The sequence below is a fragment of the Pimephales promelas genome, chromosome 10 (genome assembly GCF_988280905.1).
Source record: "Pimephales promelas chromosome 10, fPimPro1.hap1.1, whole genome shotgun sequence".
NCBI lineage: Eukaryota > Metazoa > Chordata > Actinopteri > Cypriniformes > Leuciscidae > Pimephales > Pimephales promelas.
The window spans coordinates 27,285,456-27,308,592 of record NC_142778.1 but is presented as its reverse complement, the minus strand read 5'-3'; the positions used below and the strand labels follow the sequence as shown (position 1 = coordinate 27,308,592).

At 36.3% G+C, this 23,137-nt stretch overlaps 1 protein-coding gene across 1 annotated transcript in view; it reads right to left on the bottom strand.

Annotated features, from left to right (window-relative positions):
- itpr2 (inositol 1,4,5-trisphosphate receptor, type 2) overlaps window positions 1–23,137 on the bottom strand; it is an 86,950-nt gene that overhangs the window by 52,657 nt on the left and 11,156 nt on the right. The window contains exons 5-26 of the mRNA XM_039650394.2: window positions 22,519–22,677; window positions 19,287–19,385; window positions 18,685–18,768; window positions 18,427–18,573; window positions 16,627–16,722; window positions 15,208–15,237; window positions 11,591–11,739; window positions 9,699–9,798; window positions 9,453–9,616; window positions 8,704–8,845; window positions 8,033–8,191; window positions 7,778–7,950; window positions 6,153–6,272; window positions 5,830–6,012; window positions 5,462–5,713; window positions 5,208–5,355; window positions 3,902–4,049; window positions 3,605–3,792; window positions 3,047–3,167; window positions 2,878–2,929; window positions 1,094–1,262; window positions 820–987 (exon numbers count right to left, since the gene is read on the bottom strand). Of these exons, the coding sequence (XP_039506328.2) occupies window positions 820–987; window positions 1,094–1,262; window positions 2,878–2,929; window positions 3,047–3,167; window positions 3,605–3,792; window positions 3,902–4,049; window positions 5,208–5,355; window positions 5,462–5,713; window positions 5,830–6,012; window positions 6,153–6,272; window positions 7,778–7,950; window positions 8,033–8,191; window positions 8,704–8,845; window positions 9,453–9,616; window positions 9,699–9,798; window positions 11,591–11,739; window positions 15,208–15,237; window positions 16,627–16,722; window positions 18,427–18,573; window positions 18,685–18,768; window positions 19,287–19,385; window positions 22,519–22,677 (3,051 nt within the window). The remainder of the gene's footprint in view (window positions 1–819; window positions 988–1,093; window positions 1,263–2,877; window positions 2,930–3,046; window positions 3,168–3,604; window positions 3,793–3,901; window positions 4,050–5,207; window positions 5,356–5,461; window positions 5,714–5,829; window positions 6,013–6,152; window positions 6,273–7,777; window positions 7,951–8,032; window positions 8,192–8,703; window positions 8,846–9,452; window positions 9,617–9,698; window positions 9,799–11,590; window positions 11,740–15,207; window positions 15,238–16,626; window positions 16,723–18,426; window positions 18,574–18,684; window positions 18,769–19,286; window positions 19,386–22,518; window positions 22,678–23,137) is intronic.

Genomic DNA, 23,137 nt, shown 5'->3' with positions numbered 1-23,137 from the left:
TAATTTCAGATTAGTTTTAGTAGATTTAGTATTTCAACAAACAAAATAGATTTGAAATCTTGCTTTGCCAACTAACTGCAATAAAATGTATATTTTATTTTAGCTTCATGTCAATTAACAGAAATGACTTTTAGTAGATTTAGTTACAACACTGTTCTGCTTTTTGACACAACCATAACACAATAAAGATTAAAAATGATTATTAAACTACAAGAGTATGTGCATTATGAATATTATATTTCTAGTGTATTACTTATAGACAATAATACAATGTTGGTCGATAACTAAATCATTATCCAGCCAATCTTTTAAAGGGATACTCCATACTTTTTTTGGAAATAGGCTAATTTTACAACTCCCCCAGAGGTAGTTGAGTTTTACCGTTTTCAAATCCATTCAGCCATTTTTCTGATATTTAGGAAAATATCAGTAACCAGACAGTTTCTGGTCTCATTGACTTCCATAGTAGGAAAAACAAATACTATGGAAGTCAATGAAACCAGAAACTGTCTGGTTACTGATATTCTTCTAAATATAAGAAAATCGGCTGAATGGATTCGAAAATGGTACAACTCAACTGTTTAACTCTGGGGGAGTGGTAAAATGAGCCTATTTCCAAAAAAGTAGAGTATCCCTTTAAAGGTAAGAGAATTAATCAACATCAAACATTAATCACTGAATCAAAACTCTTTCAAGATAAGATTTAAAATGTCTTCTCTATATTGAATTCGCAATGCACTGTGATGATGAAGAAGCAAATCTGTAGCATTATAATTCAGCAATACTCTTGCAGGGTTTCTCCTGCCAGTAGGTACACACCTCTAAATTCTGCTCTTTGTTTTGATTCTCAGCAATATCTTCACCGCCATAACCTCCACTCTTCTCAACCCACAGCTCAGACTTCTCCACTGTTAGACGCAGCTGGTCCAGGCTCGCCTTAATCTTCTTATAATTCTCAACATCCTCCTCAGAAACCAGCAACTGGACCTGCACAACAAAAAACATTTATTAGGAAATATGTGGGTCTATCAATAAAACAGAGCATTTCCTCCATACACTGATAAGAAGATAGTAGTATGAGTGAGAGTGAGACCTGTTTGAAGGCCTGCAGAACCTCGGCTCTCTGGCTGAAGTGTTTAAAGATGAGCTGAAGGGAGCCGGAGACCAGTGGAGGGTAGTCCTGCATGATGAGGTGAATGAGCACACGCAGAAACGTCTGCCCACCTTCATCATCGAGGTCCACTGGGCTTCTCTCCTTGGCACTGTGAACACAAAAACACAAGACCTGATTGAGAATTGAAGCCAATCAGAGAGTGTGTTTTTCTTAAATAGAAGTTTTAAAGACAGCAGCAAGAAATGGGAAATTTAATTCTAAGTGTCTGAGAGGATGGAAAAAGTAATGTACAGGGTCAAAAATTAATTAGAAATGTGGCAAAAATGACATGCATATGGGTCTGCTAATTATTGAAATGAGTGAGTATTGTGTTTTAATGAGCATTTATAGTTTTATTTGTACATATTCTTAAACATATGTTGATTCTATATTTAACAGCCACATTTGTTCATATTTGTTGTTTGTTATTGGTTTCAAGTATTTGACATAAATGGTCAGCACATGTTTTTATGTGGTTAAAAAATATGCCCTCACAAATTCTCCTGAAAATTAAAACAAGAAAAAAAGTTACAGCTTTTTAAAAGTTTCGGTTACATTAAGATTTCCTTTATTTGATTAAAATAAATTAATACTTTTATTCAGCAAAGATGCCTCAAACTAATCAATTATGACAAATCCTATACTTCAAATAAATGCTGTTCTTTTGAACTTTCTATGATCAATATTTCTGTTGATCTTTCTATTAATCCTGGAATCCACAAAAAATATTAAGTAGCACAACTCTTTTCAACATTGAGAACATAAACAAAACTTTCTTGAGCAGCAAATCAGCACATTACAAAGATATCTGAAGGATCATGCGACATCGACAACTCATTATTTACTCATATGACTACGGTTTTTACTGTATTTTAAATCAAATTCAAGGGTTAGTTCACCCCAAAATAAAAATGATGTCATTAATTACTCAACCTGATGTCGTTCCAAACCCTTAAGACCTCTGTTAATTTTCCGAACACAAGATGATAAGAATATTTTTTTTGATATTTAAGATATTTTTGATGAATTCCGAGGGCTTTCTCTCCCTTCATTGACAGCAATTTAATTACCACTTTCAAGGCCCAGAAAGGGGGTAAAAGGCATTATTAAAATAGTCTACAATGGTACAATAATGGTTCTACAGTGGTTCAACCTTAATGCTATGAAGCGAGGAGAAATTGAAAAAAAAAAAAAAAAAACGAAAATAAAGACTTTAAGAATTTCTTCTCTTCCATGTCAGTCTCGAATAAGGTTCACGTCAGCACCAGGATGGACGCTCCGGCCTTCTGACGTAGAGCCTAGAAGCACTGCACTGTATTTAAAATGTGAACAGCGTAGGAGACTGACACAGACGAGAAGAAATTGTTGAAAAAAGGCTTTATTTTGGGCGTTTTTTATTTTTATTTTTTTTTTTATGGTCCTACAGGTTTGAAACAACATGAGGGTGAGTACTGAATGACAGAATTTTTATTTTTGAGTGAATTAACCCTTTAATTAATCCCTGGTTAGCTTAAAAAGCACAAAAAAGTAAAAAAAAAAATAGTGTACATACAAGTCTGTTTTTGTTTGTTTTGAAGCTTGACAGCAATTAATACACAGTATCAATTTTAATTTGGTTATGTCTGACTGATAACTAACCCATTTTTAAAAAAAGTCAGCATTAGTACCGATATACCGTACCGTACCAAATAAACACAACACAAGGCAAATAATCACTTCCTCACCTTCCCGAAAACATATTCTCTGCTTTCTCTGCAATTTCCTCAATGTTTGGCTCTGGAATATACAATAGGAATATTAAAACATACACAAACGGACCATTAAAACAAGAACAAACTCCTCAACTGGTATCTGAAAATGAATGTTTACAGTGTGTCATGAAATGTCTCTCACCAGCCATGACAGGAACTTCCGTCACTGAGGCAGAAGTGTCCAAAGTCTGCTCGCCAAACTCTTTTTTATAGATAGACAGCAGATAGGTGATGCGGTAATCGAGACGCACATCCAGAATGAACTATAAAAAGAAAAAAATTAATTTAAAATGATAAAACATTTAAAGGCATAGTCCACCCAAACTTAGATGCTTTAATCCAAGCCTTGAACTTCCATTTACAAAATCTGATAACGGTTGACCAATGCTTATATATGAATAAAAGCCTAAATTAAATTTTTTTAATCAAAATATTAGACCGTTCAAATGTTAAACCGTTCAATCAATATGGATTCCCTCTCCCCGAGTTTTGAGAGAATAGAATTTAATAGAGGTACAAAAATCCCTCAAATTTCATTAAAAATATCTTTTATTTGTTTCAAAGGTGAACTAACCCTTTAATATAATTTCCAAAACCTTTCTTTTACATAGTGTGGAAGACATAAACTTGACCTTTGTGCAGTGTAACTAATACATTTAGTTCATTGTAATAGATTTATAGCAATCTATGAGGGCATTACCTGCAGAATCTCAATAATCCTGAGCTTGGTGTCCATCACCATGACGTTCTCGTTGTCAGGGAGACAGATTTGCTTTCCGTGGATTGGCTGAGCATCGGGGAGACAGTGGGTCATCATCAAGCCTCTGCTCAGAACCATCTGAGTCACCATCTCACCCACACCGTGGATGGTACGCATGACATTATTACCTACACAAACACAGCCTAAAGTGTTACACCGCCTCAAGTACAAGCATTATCTTGTTAAACAAAGTTGCATTCCTTGAGTGAAAACAGACAAGTTGAAAATATCTCTCACCTCCCTCAGGGCTCTTGTTGAGTTTGGACATGAATGTGAACGTGGGTTGGACAATGTCCAGGATGGCCAGCAGGGTGCGTGTGAGGCACAAAAGCTCATTAAAGCTGTAGAAGCCAAAGTAGACCAGGTTACGTGCCAGGTGGACCACCTGTGGGAGAGACGGACAGATGCAAAGCCATTAAAATTCAAAGTGTTAGAGAGTGAATCATTAGTATTCTGTTAGAGCTAATGCAGCCAATCTACTCTGTCCTCTGGACCATCACATAATACGCTCAGGAAAAACCTCAGACCTGACAGACAAATAACATAAACATTGTCACTAACAACACCAATTTAGATCATCATGTACAACGTGATGTGATTCACTAAGTCAAAAGGTCATGCTGTGTTGTTTTGATTCTCTACAAGAACCAACTCATTAGAGTCATTTGTTTGGGAATCCGTAGGACTACATGTACATTGTTCCACCATGCTCTATGAATGGATTGGATTCACTAACAAAAGCAGCTTATAATAGTAAATACTTTTTACTATTATAACTTACACAGTTTGCACAGTATGGTTCTGATTCACTACATCCAACTCATTTGAGTCAAATGTTCGTAAATCAGTTGGACTAAACTGATTGCACTGTACGAATACATTTGATTTACTAACAAAACAGCTCATTAAGGTCATTAATTAGGGAATCGGACTACGCTGGTCACTCTTTTTGTTTTTGACTCACTAAATAGTACAAACTCCTTTTTTTATTTGATCAGGAATCATCTGGACTACACCAATCATGCAATATGGGTGGATTTGATTCACTTAAACAGGCAGCGATAAGAATCATTAGTTTGTGAACTGAACTATAATGTTTGTGCTGTATGATTCTGATTCACTACAAAAAACCAACTCATTACTATTAGAGTCATTTGTTTAGGAGTGTAGCATGGACAGATTTGAATTATTATCCCAAAAAAATCATAAGGGACATTCATTTGGGAATCGGACTATACTGATCACGCTGTATGCTTATGATTCACTAAATCAGGCATGTGATTGGCTAAGGACAAAAAAGCAGCAAATATACGGAGTACACTGTTTGTACTGTATGGTTATGATTCAATAAAGAATTTTTTTTAAATCAACTTAGAGAGTCATTAATTCAGGAATCGTCAGGCTGTATGTTTTGCACTGTAGATTCAGAAGTGGTGTTGCTGAATAGACTGGGAAACAATGTCATAGCATTTTTGAATAGTTTTCTGTCCACATTTATGGAAAATTGTGTGAGAACTGTTATAGGAATCAATCATAATCTCACCTCAAGGGTCAGTTCATTCTTTTCAAAGTCTCCAAATGGATCAGGCTGACTGACAACATCTTTGAGATATTCATCCACAAAATGCATTGTAGGGGCAAACTTTCTCTTCATCTCCTCTCTGGACGTGTCTCTGAACTCATAGTCATACCTGTGCACCAAATATACATTCAGACAAGCCAAACAACACAAAACAGTCCTAGAAATAAAGCAATGTGATGCTACACTGGCAAAAAAAAAAGTGGCTTCCATCTTACTCATTAACAGAGATCTTGGAGGGTATCTCGGTCCACAGACGTGCATAGCGAACGGGCACCACGGTCTCCTGCGGGTCGCGGTCCACGTGCATGTGCAGCATTAGACGACAAAATGAGGCACGCAGGTTGTAAGGCAGGCAGTCATCAAACATGCAGCGCAGGATTAGATCCACCGGCAGCTGACTGGAAATCTGATTGATGGCCAGATACTGCCGGTCCAGGCACATTTTAGCAAAGAGATTGAGTTGGCACCTGCAAGAGAATGGATAGGCCACTTGATAACACAGCAGTTTAAACATTCATAAGTACATTCAAAGTGAAAAGCAACCTGACTAAAATAAAAAAATAAAAAAATAAATGTGGTTCACCTATAATATGTAATGGTGTCAACATCCAACTTTTGTCTATCCTTGGCATCCTGAGCCAGGTGGCGAATGGACTTCCCATGAGGCTCTTTGTGGTTATCAATCCAGTATAGCCACACTTCTTCATCTTCACCATCCTCTTGGATTAAAGATGACTCCAGAGAGGACTCTGTGTGTGGGATCAGTCTAAAAGAAACACAAGCCCCTGTCATATATCTTAGCAGAATTACCTTGTCAATAGCTACGTAGTTATTAGAGATTAATCCAATTCTTCTGAGTCATTGTTACACAGATTATCTCAGGAGGCAGCACAGAGCAGCTCTCACTTAGTCTGGAGGAGGATGTCTGCGTTGATAGGGTTCAGCATGAATTTGCAAATGAGCTCCTGAGTGACAGGAATGGCTGTTTTGTTGGAGACACACAGGTCAGACAAATAATCCAGAAACCTAGGGGGAAATACACAAGAACTTTGAAACCACTGCTAACCAATGTGAAAATGGTACTTGTATCAAATGCAAGAATCACATCTGAATGTTTAATCACATTTCTGAAGTTTTACCTTCACTAAACATATTTAGATATATCGAAATCGTCTTCCATTGCGATTTCCTGTATATCTAAATACGTTCAGATCATCACAGTGAAAGGTAAAACTGATGAGTGACGTACACACGCAAGCGATCACTTCCGTCGGAAAGTTGGACATGATTCAGTTGGACACTGGACTGTGGTTACACGAGGTAAAAACGATATAAATACTGTTCGTTTTCTCACACAAACCGCTCGTTTCGTGTCTTAGGCCATCAATGTGTACTTACATTTACGAGTCATTAAATCATGTTTAATTTTGACTTTGACTCTGTGCATGCTCTTTGACGTGGACCCCCTATACCTGCATTATAGGACTGACAGACAACAACGGTTTGACCGAAAAATGTCAAAATTGAAAATGCTGTGGAAACAAAGACACCTACTATCTTGGATGCCTTTGAGGTAAGCTAAAACATATCAAAAATTAATTTCAAAGGGAACTATCTCTTTAAAAAATTATGTAAAAGCTACCCTAAACAAATAAGTTAAGTGATGATTTAAAAACAAGGTTTAAAAACAAAGTTTTGGGGCATTCGACGAAAAGGCCCTATCACCCATGGATTTTAGTTGGGTATGCGGAACAATTAAAAGGCCAGCTTCCAAAGAACGGAGATCACGTGCTGGTGTGTAGGGTGTTAAAAGTTCAGTTAGATAATCAGTCCATCAGTTAGCTGTCAGTCCATGCAAGGCCTTATAAGGAAGCATTAAGATTTTAAAATCAACAAGGAATCTGACCGGGAGCCAGTGTAAAGATTCCAGTACCGGAGCAATATGATCCCTTGTCCTGTTTCCAATCCAGACAGAATTCAAGCAGCAGAATTTTGTACAAACTTTAGTTTGTTAAGGGTAGTTTTTGAAACCCCAGCCAACAAAGCATTACAGTAATCGATACGAGAAAATACAAAAATGTGAATTCGCTTTTCAGCCACAGGGACTGACAACATACAGTAGGAGGCAATCTGGCTATATTTTTGAGATGAAAAAACAATGTGCTGAGAGTGCTCTGAACATGAGGAACAACTGACAAATTATTATCAAATATCACCCCCAGAATTTTTAATTTAGTCTGAAATTGAAGTGTAGAACCTAGGGGAAAGTGGGGGAACCAGCCTTCCGTAGCTTTACATTGTTACAAAAGATTTCAAATAAATACTGTTTTTTTATTTTTTTGATAAAAAAGGCAGCCTTGGTGAGCATAAGAAATTTCTTTCAAAAACAAACAAACAAAAAAAAAATCGCACTGACCAGACTTTTGAATGGTAGCGTAAACTCGGCAAAAACAAAACAAAACTTTCATACTTTCCATAAGTAGTGGTTAGTACCAGACAATTAAGAGGATGTCAAAATCTCTGGGTCACACCTGGGCTCTCGGTTCCTGCGCAGGAGTTTGACAAAGGTCTCGATCTCACGTGCGGTGATGTGCTTCTCTAACAGCTTGCGGTTGTTGTGCAGAAGAGCAGTGATTGTGTCTTCGGCCAGGATCTCATAGCCGATTTGAGCCTGCATGATGGAAAAATTCTTGGCTATGTACTCCTGTGATAAAGAGGACACATGTATTAGTCTCATACATTGATTGATTGATTAATTAGAGTTGATAATTGAAGATGTTCCTTGCCTGATTCTTGCGGTAGTCTTGCTGGGAATGGCGCAGGATTCGGTAACACAGCTGTAGCATGTATTTAAATGCAGCGTTGCGTTGCTCGCCCACATCTTCAAGCTTCGGCATTGGCGAGTCTTTAATCTCCGAAAATGGGGCTTTAAGAATTCCAAAGATCTGCAAACATTAATTTACAGTCAGAAATCTCCCATAGAAACAATGGTTCTTAAAGTTCCCCTCTGGTGAAAAGTTTTCAATGTTGTTTATATATTTATGTGGTGTTTTTAATATGCTTTAAGACAAACCCTGTGCAAATTCATAGGTCAACACCATTGCTGAGTATGTTCGACTTGTGTACAAGCCTGTATAATTCGCTCTTAAACTTCTACATATATGATCGAATTAAACCAGTATTTTCACTTGCAGCGTTTATTTACAGTAAAGTTGAGTGAGTGGATCAGGTATTCTGAGCTCATGTGATTGAATGAAGGCAGAGAAATTTTCATTTTCATGAGTCCGTGTATACATAAATGAAGGAAAGATGTAGATTTGAATTCAAGATTTGAATTTACAGGAAAAGGAAGTTTAAATATGTTATTTTGGTGGGTTTGAATTTTAAGGGATAAAACTATTGACTACAGAGGGACTTTAAAGAATCAGTTAACTGCAAGTCCACTGTTTGAGCAAACCTGTGCGAGGATGTTTTGCTCTCTCATGAGTTTCTGCCTCTCTCTGTTGGGGTTTGAGATGACAACAGCCAGCACGTCCTGCCCGTTGTTTGGCACCTCGCAAAGAAAGAAGATCAGATCCTCCAACAGCTTGATAGTAAACCTGAACATAAAAACATAAGGGCAAGTACTTTTTTAAAACTATGAATGTATAGTAGTGATCTCATCTACTTCATAAGAATCATTTGCTTATGGAAATGTAACCCAATATATATACAGTATATATATATATATTGGAAGTTTCGTGTGCAGTTTTCACTCATGTCCACGTTGGTCAGCTGAATTTGTGTGCTGACCAACAGAAAAGGCTACTTGGTTGGAGCCACACTTGGTTTGTACATCTCTACATCTCTATACATCTCTGTACATCTCTATACACTGTAAAAATGAATATGCTTTATCTAATCAAAAAAATTGTGGCAACAGATTACAAGCAATAGTATTAATTACATTTAAAAAATTTGAATTGAGTAATAAATAATCAAATTAATTCCTTAAAAGTTAACCATTTAAAATTAGTAAAACTTGCAACAACAACCAAAAAAAACAAAACATAAATTGAAGTCACCATTATGGTGATCGGTGTTTGTTTTAAAATTAGGGTTTTCTCCTTCAGTGATTCTGCTTGTTAACATCAGGTGTCTTCAATGATGGCAATATAAAATAAAGAGTTCTTAATTAATTAAGGCCTCCAGTAAGTAGGATATTACCTGCGTTCATTTGCTGCTGCGTAATTGCTGATACCCAATATACGCACAAATGACTCTAGGACCTTGTTGGCATCGTTGGCAAAGTCCAAGTCTCTGACCTCGGACAGGGGGACAGAATTAATGGAAAACGCCTCCTTGTCCTCCTTCATGTGGCAGGCGCCGATCTGCACAAATAAAGAGAGAAATGACATGAGCTTTCATCGACGAAGATTATTTTTCTTCAAATAAAAATGGAAATAAAACAACCTTGAGCATAACGGGTCGTTCTTCCTCAACATCAATAGGAATGTTAGTACTGGTCACCCAGGTGTTTGTGCACAAGTTCCTGAGTCTCACATACGAGTTCCTGAAAAAAAGAAGGTACATAATTCCAAGGGATCGAGCTAAAGAACTTGCAGATGTTAGCATCATTCTCTGAAGTTCGAGCTACAGGAAATATCCAACAGTACATGCGACATAGTATGGACTCGTATCCCATCAATAGCGCTTGAATAAAAACTAACCAGGACAAATGGTTTTTTAAAATCCAAAAGGTTGCTCTGAAAAGGCTTTGTGAGCACTTGAATGCTTTGAGATCACTTCTACAATCATTAATACACTATACTCCTTTTCAAAACCCATACTGCTACTTTTTCACACCTACATCTCTTAGCTTGCACTTCTATCCAATTTCGTTCCTTATTTTAGATAAAAGTGTTTGATAAACAAATAAATGCAAATCTAAATGTAGAACTGTTTTCCATTCTAATAGGGTTGTCATCAGTAGCGGTTCTAGGCACGGGCGAACCGGGCAGTCGCCCGGGGCGGCATTTCTTCATGTCACATGGGGGGCGGCACGCACGAGCAGTTAAAAAAATCCTCTGTGCCTCGAAGGTTTTCTATTTTTTTACCATTTCGATTCAATTATTGGCAATGGCGCCCCTAATTGCTGAGAAGGTGCCGTGCACAGAAGCGATGTCAAGGGGGTCTCTTGATTAGTTCAAGTATCGCGTCTTTTGCGCGCTCGAGGTCGTTATTTCAAATAGGCGATTAGGCGCACGGGAAGCGCGCTCATTATGCGCTCGCGGGAGGCGCGCATAAACTTTTCAGTATGGGAGTGCTCGTGCACCCAAACACTTAGGTGTTTTTTCTCTTCTTCATAAAAAAATCTTTTAGCAGAGCTTCAGCAAGCGTTTTTCTGTGGTGGAAATACATTTGCTACTAAAACTTCTTTGTCATTGTGGATAGCGCAGTGCAGGGTTCTATCAACGGCAGCCATGGGCAAATCGGTCCAAATTTTACTATTAATAATAAAAGATAAGCTACTGTGCATTATAAATGTCAGGAATGTATCTTTATTGACTCATTCTTTTTATAGAGATGATTGAATGCTGAAATATGAGGTATATATTTTTATAAAATCTCTTTTTGTGTTAACCCTTTTTTAAGTTTAGTAGGTAAGATAAAAGACACTCCTTTAAAACAAATCTTTAATGTTATTAACTTGGTGAATTGATTGTGTATTAGGCTTTTTGTGTATGTGATCATGTTGGTCACTATATTCATGAAATGAAAATAATTTACATAATGATCAACTTTGTCTTTTTACAGTAGCCTATATGCAAAGTACAATTTTCTATTTTCTAACATTCTAACATTTTAAGAGTGACATAGGGCTACAAAAGCTATTTTAGGTCTATAACAGTTTGGATAGTGTTTAATATGAGAGCTGTTCAAAATTATTTAAGAAATAAGAGATAAGTATTGTGTTACTAAATAAGTATCTCTCAGACCCTTTTACTTTTAAAAACTTCATTTTGTGACAAATATTGTTTAACAAGCCATAACTAAAAGTGTGCCATGCATATAATTTAAGGCAATAACCAATGGGCTAATGGTTACTTCCTCTCTTTAAAGTTAGATTAAACTAGCAAAATAACTGGATTCTATTAACTGTTTTTCAAATTAACGGTATGTGATTTTATTGTTGGGTTATTGTTGTTGTATTTTGTTTTTGTTTTGTTTTGTTTTTTTTGCGGGGGGGGGGGGGGGGGGGGGATTGGGGGGCGCTCGAAGGGGGTCTCGCCCTGGGTGTAATTCAGAGTAGAACCGCCACTGGTTGTCATGGATGAAAATTATTTTGGTGAACATGAACTAACCTGGGAACCAGGCAGTCTGCCCGCTGTAAGGTGGTGGCATCCAATTCAAAGAGAGAGGCGATGTCATTGCAGTGGGGCACTGCAAGAAGGGTGAAGGGGATCTTGTCAGCCTGCCACTTCTTTTTAGAGTACAAAGAGTCTGTGTTGGTCTGATTTTTGCACAGAGAGAAAGGGGAAGGTCACATTGGTGTATAAAGACTCACATAAGACAACGCAAGTTCACTAAATTAGTTCACTTAACTCTAATAACCCTGATTTGAGGTCCTTCAACCTGATTTTTTAATGATCTTTTAATGTACACATAATGAAATCATTGTATAAAATAAAAACTCACGGGGAAAAAAACTTAATATTGTTACCTATAAGTGCAGTATAGTGCAGTGCAGTTTTTTTCTCCTGAGTTTTTATTTGATTTTACAATGATTTCATTATGTTTACGTTAAAAGAAAATCAATCAGGTTGAAGGACCTCAAACCAGGGTTATTATAGTTTACTAAAAGTAAACCAAATAATATAATAATACAATCAATTTATAGTGATGCAATTCCAATGGAAGTCTATGTGGCTAATCATTTAAAAACAGAACTGTGTAACCCTTATTTTTGTTCAATCGAGACAGGATTCAAAGCTTAACATGACTGCAAGCAATTTGATAACACTAATCTCGTGTTAAAATTTACAAGGTTTATGTATTGTGGGTATATTTCCATTAGTGTTTTTCTGGTGCAAAATATCCTTGTTTTTAAAAACTGAGAAAATGAGTAAGAATAATGTTCAATATATATATATATATATATATATATATATATATATATACATATACAGAGACAAACCCAGAGGTCATCTACGAGGGCATTATGCAGGACTGCCTCTGTGGCACATACTGTTTTCACTAGGTTTTCACATAATATAGCATTAATTGTAAGGAATCAGAATTAATGTATTTAATTCTGTTAGGAATAAAAGAGTATCCACTGTTATTTTATTACTTATTCAGTTTCTGTAGTATTCCTGATTCAATTCAAAGATTTTAATTCAAAGATTGAAATCAAGCTTCCATGTGTTGCATAAACTCATAACAAAAAATGACCCCATTTTAAAACAAACATTTAGGTGAGATCAATGTAAAAAAAAAAATTGTCTAAAAAAATTATAAATGATCTTTATTTATCTATCTTAAACATAAAATTACCTGATTAAGTTTGATCAAGGCGTGCGACTGTTCTAACTTCAGCATCAATTTTGCATCTTGCATCAAAATCCTGTCTATTCATTGTATGCATTTAGTGTATAGTGTACCTGAAATAAAAATAGTTGTATATACAGATTTGTGACTCTTAATTTATTTGTATTAATTAACCACTTGTAAACTTATGTCCACTGTTCTTTTTTATAAATATAGGATTTGTATTACATCTATATTCATTATAGTCGAATCGAGAATCGAAATCGAAACGAATTGAGAGCTTGCGAATCGAATTTGAACATCTGAATCGATAGTTTTCACCAGAGGTTTTTGTTGATGGAGGGCTATTTGGAGAGCGGCATTATACATTCTCCTCTGCTCTGACTCTCTGCAGCTCCTCTGACTCACTCCTCCACGGAAGCAGACACAGACAGCACGTCTGCCTGACTCTCACGGGGCACCCCCAGATTCAGACATTATGTAAGGAGCCCCCTCTGCGCGTGTGCGAGTGTGTTTGTCTGTGAGGCTGCTGAAGCAGAATGCTAATACAGCGCAAAGGTGCAGTGCGTGATGCATGCTGAAGAAAAAAAGCATCTCCGGAGAGTAGGAGGACGAGAGTTGTGCGAGTCTGTCGGTTGCAGCCTGAAGGAAGGGAGAGAAACGGATTACGTAATAGTGAAGTTGTGCAGGAGAGTTCGGCTGAGCCGCAATGCCGTGTAGCCGAGATAGAACAGGGTACTGTTCACTTAAAGGGATAGTTCACCCAAAAATTTTAATTAGACCATGATTTACTCACCTTCAAGTCACTTTAAGTGTATATGATATTCTTCTTTCAGACAAATACAATCGGAGTTATAGCAAAAAAAAATGTCCTTGCTCTTCCAAGCTTTATAATGGCAGTGAATGGCTGTTTCTATATTGAAAGTGCATCTATCCATCATAAAAGTGCATCTATCCATCATAAAAGTGCATCTATCCATTATAAAAGTGCTCCACACGGCTCCGGGGGGTTAATAAAGGCCTTCTGAAGTGAAGCGATGCCTTTGTGTAAAAAAAAAAAATATTCATATTTAAAACTTTACAAACTGTGCGCCTCTGCGCTTTCACGTTCGTCATAAGAACTTATACGGCATACGCTGGAACGCCAGTCAATTACGAACGACAGTACTTTAGAAAGCCTTAATTAACCCCAAAGGAGCCGTGTGGAGTACTTTTATGATGGACAGATGCACTTTTATAATGCATAGATGCACTTTTATGATGGATAGATGCACTTTTATGATGGATAGATGCACTTTTATAATGCATAGATGCACTTTTATAATGATAGATACACTTTTATGATGGATAGATGCACTATTATAATGGATAGATGCACTTTTATAATGGATAGATGCACTTTTATGATGATAGATGCACTTTTATAATGGATAGATGCACTTTTATGAAGGATAGATGCACTTTTATAATGGATAGGGCACTTTTATGATGGATTTATGCACTTTTATAATGGATAGATGCACTTTTATAATGAATAGATGCACTTTTATAATGGATAGATGCACTTTTATAATGGATAGATGCAATTTTATGATGGATAGATGCACTTTTATGATGGATAGATGCATTTTTATGATGGATAGATGCACTATTATAATGGATAGATGCACTGTTATAATGGATAGATGCACTTTTATGATGGATTTATGCACTTTTATGATGGATTTATGCACTTTTATAATGGATAGATGCACTTTTATATTGGATAGATGCACTTTTATAATGGCTAGATGCACTTTTATAATGGATAGATGCACTTTCATGATGGATAGATGCACTTTTATAATGGATGGATGGATGCATTTTTATAATGGATGGATGCACTTTTATGGACTTAAAAAATAAAACAGCCATTCACTGCCATTATAAAGCTTGGAAGACCCAGGACATTTTTTAATGTAAATCTGATTGTATTCATCTGAAAGAATAAAGTCATATAGAACTATGATAACTTGAGGGTGAGTAAATCATGGGCTAATTTTAATTTTTGGGTGAACTATCCCAGTTTAAGCAGAGCGAGTCAGATGCAAAACTTCATCTAAAGTTTAACACAATCAACAAATGTGATTCTTTCATACACTATCTATTTGTTAGGGCTTGTTTAAGCTTTGATACTTTAAAGCCTTGCATTAATGTTTTTTTTTCGATTGCTAGTTCCAGGACGTGCCCAGATAGAATCTGCAAACGTGTGTTACATTTCTGTGGTGATTGTGAGGGAAAAAGTGTGGAATTCTAGAGAATGGGAAACACAACTTCTATGGAACTCTACAGAGCTTTCTGCAAAATTGTGCAAGCTCTGACTCCTTGAAGTCCTAGTTAATATATTTAAGTTCTAATGTGTAGGTTGGCATACATGTGAGGTCTGACTTACCTCATTTTCTGTTCGAAATTCAGGATTCACCTGAAACAGAACCAGAAGTGTTTATGAAAGCCCTACGACATTCACACAGAGACAAAGGCACGTTCTTTCAGCATTTTTAGCTCAGACAATAAGCCCTCTGTCTGGCCTGTGCACAGTGGATGGCTGCGAATGGTTCTATACCACTGTGACAATAGCATTGTGAAGACTGCCACCTGCAGCCCAACTTCTGCACTCTCAAAACCAAATATATAGTAAAAAATATAATAATAAACCCCCCCAGAAGAACATTTTGTTGCTCAGAGGTTAGTCCTTCATAGTTTAAGAGAGCATTAGGATAATTCAATGACGTTCACAGTCGTATACACTACCGTTCAAATGTTTGGGTTGGTAAGATTTACATTATTTTATTTTTTTCTTCATTAATTAAACAAAAAGCATCTTCTACAATATATTGCTTAATATTGCTTAAAACTGCTTTCCATTTTAATATATTTAAAAATGCGATTCATTCCTCCGATGGCAAAGCTGAATTTTCATTGCCACAAGATCCTTCAGAAATAATACATATCTGAATCGATGCTCAAGAAACGTTTCCTATTATTATCAATGTTAAAAACAGTTGTGCTGCTTCATATTTTTGTGGCAACCAAGGTTATTTTGGTAAATAGAAATATTTTGTAACATTATAAATGTCTTTACTGCCACTATTCAATTTATTCAACTACTGAATAAAAGTATTAATTTCTTTCAGAAAAACTTACTGATACCAAACTTTTGAACATTAAAACATAAATTGAACAAAAGTCACATAAAATAATTAGCATGGCTTTTAATATGTTTCTCAGGTATTTACTACAAAATTCCTTGACAGAACAAATAAGCCACAAATGAGACTAATGTTGACATACGGTAAAAATACATAGCTATACAATTCATTTAAATATTATCATACGTATCTCAGATTTGTCTTGGGAGAATTTGATGAGAAATGTTTGAGTAGCCTATAGCCTATTGAGTTTCCCCAGTTCTAACATGTTCTCATATGTTTATTTTTTTAAACCATTTTAGGGGAATTAAAATTTACACATGAGGCTCCAACAACCAGATGCATTAACACTCGTCTAGTTTCATCAGGAATGAGTCTCATACCACCCCCTGAAGTGGTTTGAGTGATGCAGAATTCGAATGCATCTTACATATGAAGTGACCAGGAGTAAACAGGCCTAGTGTTCAGATACTGTTACGTTAAGTCAGGGTCAGCGGAGCAAATACAGCTAAATTCCCCTAGGAAAAGCTTCATGCAAATAAATGTAAACCACAGGCATTCACACAAACCACACCAGGTCAAACTATTTACTACACTGCTCTTTAAAAGGAAAACAGGATCAGTTTCAGGAAAGGACCAGACAAAGAAGAAGGAATGTGTACCTCCGCAGCAAGGTAGTTTCCTGTGGCGAGGTGTTTGAAACGAAACAGGCTGTTCCATTGACCGGCTCCTCCTCTGCAGGGGTCACAGTGGACAACCTGAAGCACACGGGACAGGATTGGATTGAATTCTGACCCCACGGTAGCGTATACCTACGGAATCCCCTGAACCCCAACTTAAAAAAAAATTTAAAATAAAATAAAATCTAGCATTTCAAAATGTAAGTCGAAACACTTCGAGATTAAAGTCGAAACGATTCGAGATTAAAGTCGAAACACTTGCGAGATTAAAGTCGAAACACTTGCGAGATTAAAGTCGAAACACTTGCGAGACTAAAGTCGCAACACTTCGAGACTAAAGTCGCAACACTTCGAGACTAAAGTCGCAACACTTCGAGATTAAAGTCGCAACACTTGCGAGATTAAAGTCGAAACACTTTCGAGATTAAAGTCGAAACACTTGCGAGATTAAAGTCGAAACACTTGCGAGACTAAAGTCGCAACACTTCGAGACTAAAGTCGCAACACTTCGAGATTAAAGTCGAAACACTTCGAGATTAAAGTCGAAACACTTGCGAGATTAAAGTCGAAACACTTCGAGATTAAAGTCGAAACACTTGCGAGATTAAAGTCGAAACACTTCGAGACTAAAGTCGCAACACTTCGAGACTAAAGTCGCAACACTTCGAGATTAAAGTCGCAACACTTCGAGATTAAAGTCGCAACACTTCGAGATTAAAGTCGAAACACTTTCGAGATTAAAGTCGAAACACTTTCGAGATTAAAGCCGCAACTCTTCGAGATTAAAGCCGCAACTCTTCGAGATTAAAGTCGAAACACTTTCGAGATTAAAGTTGCAACACTTCGAGATTAAAATCGAAACACTTTCGAGATTAAAGTCGAAACACTTTCGAGATTAAAGCCGCAACACTTCGAGATTAAAGCAGAAACACTTTCGAGATTAAAGCAGAAACACTTTCGAGATTAAAGCCTCAACTCTTCGAGATTAAAGCCGCAACTCTTCGAGATTAAAGCCGCAACTCTTCGAGATTAAAGCCGCAACTCTTCGAGATTAAAGCCGCAACTCTTCGAGATTAAAGCCGCAACTCTTCGAGATTAAAGCCGCAACACTTGGAGATTAAAGTCGCAACACTTCGAGATTAAAGTCGCAGCTCTTCGAGATTAAAGTCGCAACACTTCGAGATTAAAGCCGCAACACTTCGAGATTTAAGGTCGCAACACTTCGAGATTAAAGCCGCAACACTTCGAGATTAAAGTCGCAACACTTCGAGATTAAAGTCGCAACACTTCAAGATTAAAGCCGCAACACTTCGAGATTAAAGTCGCAACACTTCGAGATTAAAGCCGCAACACTTCGAGATTAAAGCCGCAACACTTCGAGATTAAAGTCGCAACACTTCGAGATTAAAGTCGAAACACTTCGAGAATAAAGTCAAAACATTACGATAATACAGTCTTCCATATAAGTCTATCTGGGTCGAGCCACTATCTGGGTTGAGAACACAACAGTAAACGTTCTGTCTCCCTCTTCACCATAAATTCTGTTCTGGATACATGTTAAGTGCATCATTCTGTATCCAATCATTTGGCCGGATCCCGTGATTTCCTCATTTTTAATAACCACTAATTAGAAATTCTCTGATATGATTGTAGGGTACTTTAAGATATATGGCCTAGTACTGTAGATATATGAATCATTTATAAAGCTAGGTCTCTCCATCCAAAGTTCTAAACTGAAGAACTGCAAGGAAAATACTTTTATTTCATCATACAGAACTATACCTCCACTTCCCAGAGTGCTTTTGAACTGGTGGCAGAGGTTGCAGATTGGCGGAGAGTGGCCCGTAAGAAGACATACTGCTTCCCCTTGTACTCATCACAAGTAAGAAACTTTTCTTGCTCTGCATGAAACAACCTCACCACATCCCCCTGAGTGAAGCAAAACGAGAGACCCACACGGTTAAAGAGAGATTATAAACCACAAAACAAACCTAAAAATCAATCCCTAGATAACTAAAAACCAGCAAACAACAGACTCACCCCTTTTAAGACATCATCTCTGTATTCACTAAATTTCATGAAGAGAGTGACTTTCCAACTGGTGGTGCAGTTCAAAGCATTAACCTGTAACAACAGAATGTAAAACACACATCATTACATTTCGTTTGTGGTTACTGGATAAAATCATTGATTCAGATTTTTTAAACTGGTATGACTGATTCATTGATTTAAAAGAACAATACACTTTCAAGCGAGTGTTACTCTCCATACAGTATATATTATTATTTTTTAATGTTTCATATTTTAATGTCATGTCAACAGCAGGGTCTATCTTAATGGAAAGAACAAAAACAACAAAAGTCATACAATTGAGTATGACATACAAACATACATACAAAACAACAAAAGAGTCTTACTGTTTTTCAAATATATATCACTATATTCTCTAATAAGAATTTCCCATGACATTTTAAAGATATACTGTATAACATTTTATCAACGTCCATGACTTTCCAAGCCTGGAATCCTAAAAATCGCTGATATTTTAAGGTTTTCCAGGTAACTAACACGACGCATCAGAACCTGTGCCTCATCATGTGATTTCATTAACAGCGCTGTTGAGAACACATCCGGTGCCTGACCTCTTTGCAGCCACTGTTATCCAGGAGTTCGATGTTGCTGGCATGGAGAGGCTGCCCTGCGTTCACAGGCATTAGAACCACTTTATCTCCAACTACCACCTACAAACATACACAAACATACAAGTTACACTGCATTCCACATAAACTGTTTCTACTGTTGCTCCATTAAAACAATAAAGGAAATAAAATGACATCATGTGACATGCATAGTTTGGAAATTGGTGTTTTAGAGACCTTCTTTAGAGAATCTAAACTGGAATTGTGTGGCTTTCAGTCAATGGTGGGACAGGTTATGGTGGTTGGTTGTGAGGAAGAGCTTTAGTATGTGCGAATGTGTAAGTGTTTGGTGTTATCTTGAGGACCAGTCGAAAACGAGATGTTCCATCTCCAGGGGTTATCCTCTAATAAAATGAAATGAAATGGTGTAAAGTAATGAGTAAATGTAATTAGTTACTACTTGGTTACTGATTAGTATCTTTTTGGTTACTTTGTAGTTTTACAAAGTATCGAAGATATTAGCAACTTTTACTCTCTACTCGACCAAGTTTTTGAATAAGTATATGTACTCTTAAATCCAATTACATTTCTGATGAGTAATACAACTACTTGTTGCATTTTGAATAGCACTTTACTTTTTCTGCGGCAGTTTTATTTCTGCTACAAAGAATCAATAATCACCATCTACAGGGCATTGGAGGTACTGTATCTTGTAAGTTTAGCCCCTACCCAGTAATTTGAAAACAAGGTTACTTTACACGAATGCAGTGGTGGAATGTAACAAAGTACAAATACTTTGTTACTTTACTTAAGTACATTTTTCACGTATCTTTACTTTACTTAAGTAGAATAAATAGCGCATACTTTTTACTTTTACTTCGTTACATTTTGCAGCAATTATTCTACTTTCTACTCCACTACATTTCTACAACTTCTGTTACATTTTCATTACATTTTCTGATCAGTTTTTCCCCTGCCAAAACGTAATCTGACCGTCCGTTCATTGCACGTTTGTCTCACCAGTGACGTTTGGTTGCCATATAGATACATCAACTAAATACGTCTCGCACGCAGTGTGTTTATCGTGCAATTTATACGCGAAAATTTTTTTTTTTACGTGCATAGGAAACACACCGTGTGTAATATACGTTTGGTTAGGATTATGGCAAGCCAAGAGGTTCATAATTACACCATAAATGAATCGCGTTTACTGCCAAACATAGTTATTAATATATAAGTTAGTAAGGATAAGCATGGTTTATATTGCCTAATTGCAAGCTTGTTTCAGAAATGGTGACAACAATTTTTTTTTCCCATCATTATTGAACATCATTATAGGAGTATTAGGTTGAATGAGTTAGAATTAAATGTTTTATTAATCATTAGAAAATAGTCATTAAGAGAATCAATTGTTATACAAGTACTTTTACTTTTAATAGTTAAAGTACATTTAAAATCAGGTACTTTTTACTTTTTACTTAAGTATGGTTGTCATTGTGTTACTTCTACTTTTACTAAAGTAAATATTTATCTGGTTATTTGTACTTTTACTTAAGTACTGAGATTCAGTACTTCCTCCACCACTGCACGAATGCGAGTGCATTATCATATATGTGGGAAACACAGGTGTTTCATATATGAGATGAGGATATGACTGTGTCCATTGCAAGAAGGCTTGAACCTGAAGAAAATGAACCTTTGGTCTAATAACACATTGGTACCTAGTCAACCGTTCTCTGAGATTTGGTTTCATCATAATCGAATGTAAAGAGTTTTATCTCTAAAAATAAGTAATAAGAGTAAAAAGAAATTGCTAGTTTATACCACGAACAAGGCTCAAAATAGACCCACATTAACACAGTAACATAATGAGGGTCCCTACATGCAAAACCAAGCATTGTGAACTTTGTAAGTGTACAGACCGTTTAATAAGAAGATATTTTATAAAGACAGTATACTTCGTGTATACAGGCGGCACCATCTTTGGAAAACAGTCACAAGTAGTCGAACCACGAACGACGTCTTAAGTGAGCTGAACTGTATGAAGTTCAGCGAACTTCTGAACTGTATGATGAACTTTTCGAGACTGTTTTCCAAAGATGGCGCCGCCTGTATACACAAAGTGAACTGTCTTTATAAAATATCTTATTATTAAACGGTCTGTACACTTGAAAAGTTCTCAATGCTTCGTTTTGTATGGAGCCTCATTATGTTACTGTGTTAGTGTGGGGCTATTTTGAGCCTTGTTAGTGGTATTAACTAGCGATTTCTTTTTACTTAGTAAATGCCCCCATTACTAGTGTTATACGCTAAACAGTTTTTTAGAGATAAAACTCTTTACATTCGATTATCATGAAAACAAATCTCAGAGAACGGTTGACTAGGTACCAATGTGTTATTAGACCAAAGGTTCATTTTGCGCCAGAGTTCTCCTTTAAGAAAGAAAATATATTATGTCACATGGGAAAGAAAAGTACATTTGTCAAGCCATTTTGTGGGGTATTTAAATAGCAGATATGTAAAATGAGAGCACTAAATATTCAACAGAATAGAGAAATTGTTTACACATACATATACACACAAATATAATATCAATAGCATGCTGCAATTGGTAGTGAACACAATTTGTAAAGAACGTGTGAGTGAAGTGGGTCGTTTAACACACTCTCTTCCTCTCCATACACAACATAACATCATAAGACAACCATGTCATTCAGACTTCAACCTGTCAATGTCAATGTAGTTACTGTGATCATCTGAAACTGTTGAATACTATTTAATAATTCTATTTAGATTTGGATACCAGTTGCAAACTAGATCTAATAGTATGTGGATACTATTTAATAATTCAGGCTTGAAAGGAAAAGTAATCAAGACAAAAATCCACCACAACTTTGTGCGAACATGGTTCTGTAACAGGCTGTTAGGGTTGCATGTTACATGCACGTTAGCATGCTGCAAACTTGTGTAGACACACACTCACATACAGTACATGCATGCTGCAAACAGATTATATACCTTCATGATTCAGTTGCTGAGATGAAAACAAGAAGAGAAACTGAATGAGTTAAGACAATAAGATGTTAATGTTATGATGAGGCGATTAGCTTTTTAAAATGGGTAAAATACCCATAATCCACTGCTTCACACTATTTCAATGTAAAAAAAAAAAAAAGAAAAAACATGATAAACAGAAACTAAATAGTGAGTGTTTCAGATGGGTTTGTGTGCCTACATTGTCTCCTTCACTGCGTAGCTTCCAGAAAGGCTGGATGTAGAACCAGGATCCCTCATTTCCCGAAGCATCCAGAGAAACACGCATGGCGTTCTTCTCCAGCAGGGCCGGCAGACGCTTATTCACCGTCAGGTACTTATTACTCTTAATATGGAGCAGCTGAAAATGCAAGTATAGTGTATTAAAAAATACTGGAACACATCGATTACCATTCAAAAAATTAGGTCAGCAAAAGCAGCACAACGGATTTCAACTTTGGTAATAATAAGAAATGTTTCTTGAGCGTCAAACCAGCAAATTAGAATGATTTCTGAAGGATCATGTGACACTGAAGACACGAGTAATAATGCTGAAAATTCAACTTTGCCATCACAGGAATAAATTTCTTTTTAAAATATATTAAAATAGAAAACAATTATATTAATATTGTATTAATAGTATTAATAATTATTTAATTATTTATTAATAATAATAATGTGATTAATTATTATTAATAATGATTAATTATTATTAATAATAATTAATCATATGAATATTTCACAATATTACAGTTTTCTGTATTTTTGATCAAATACAGCCTTGGTGAGCATAAAAACGACTTTTTAAAAACATGAAAGAA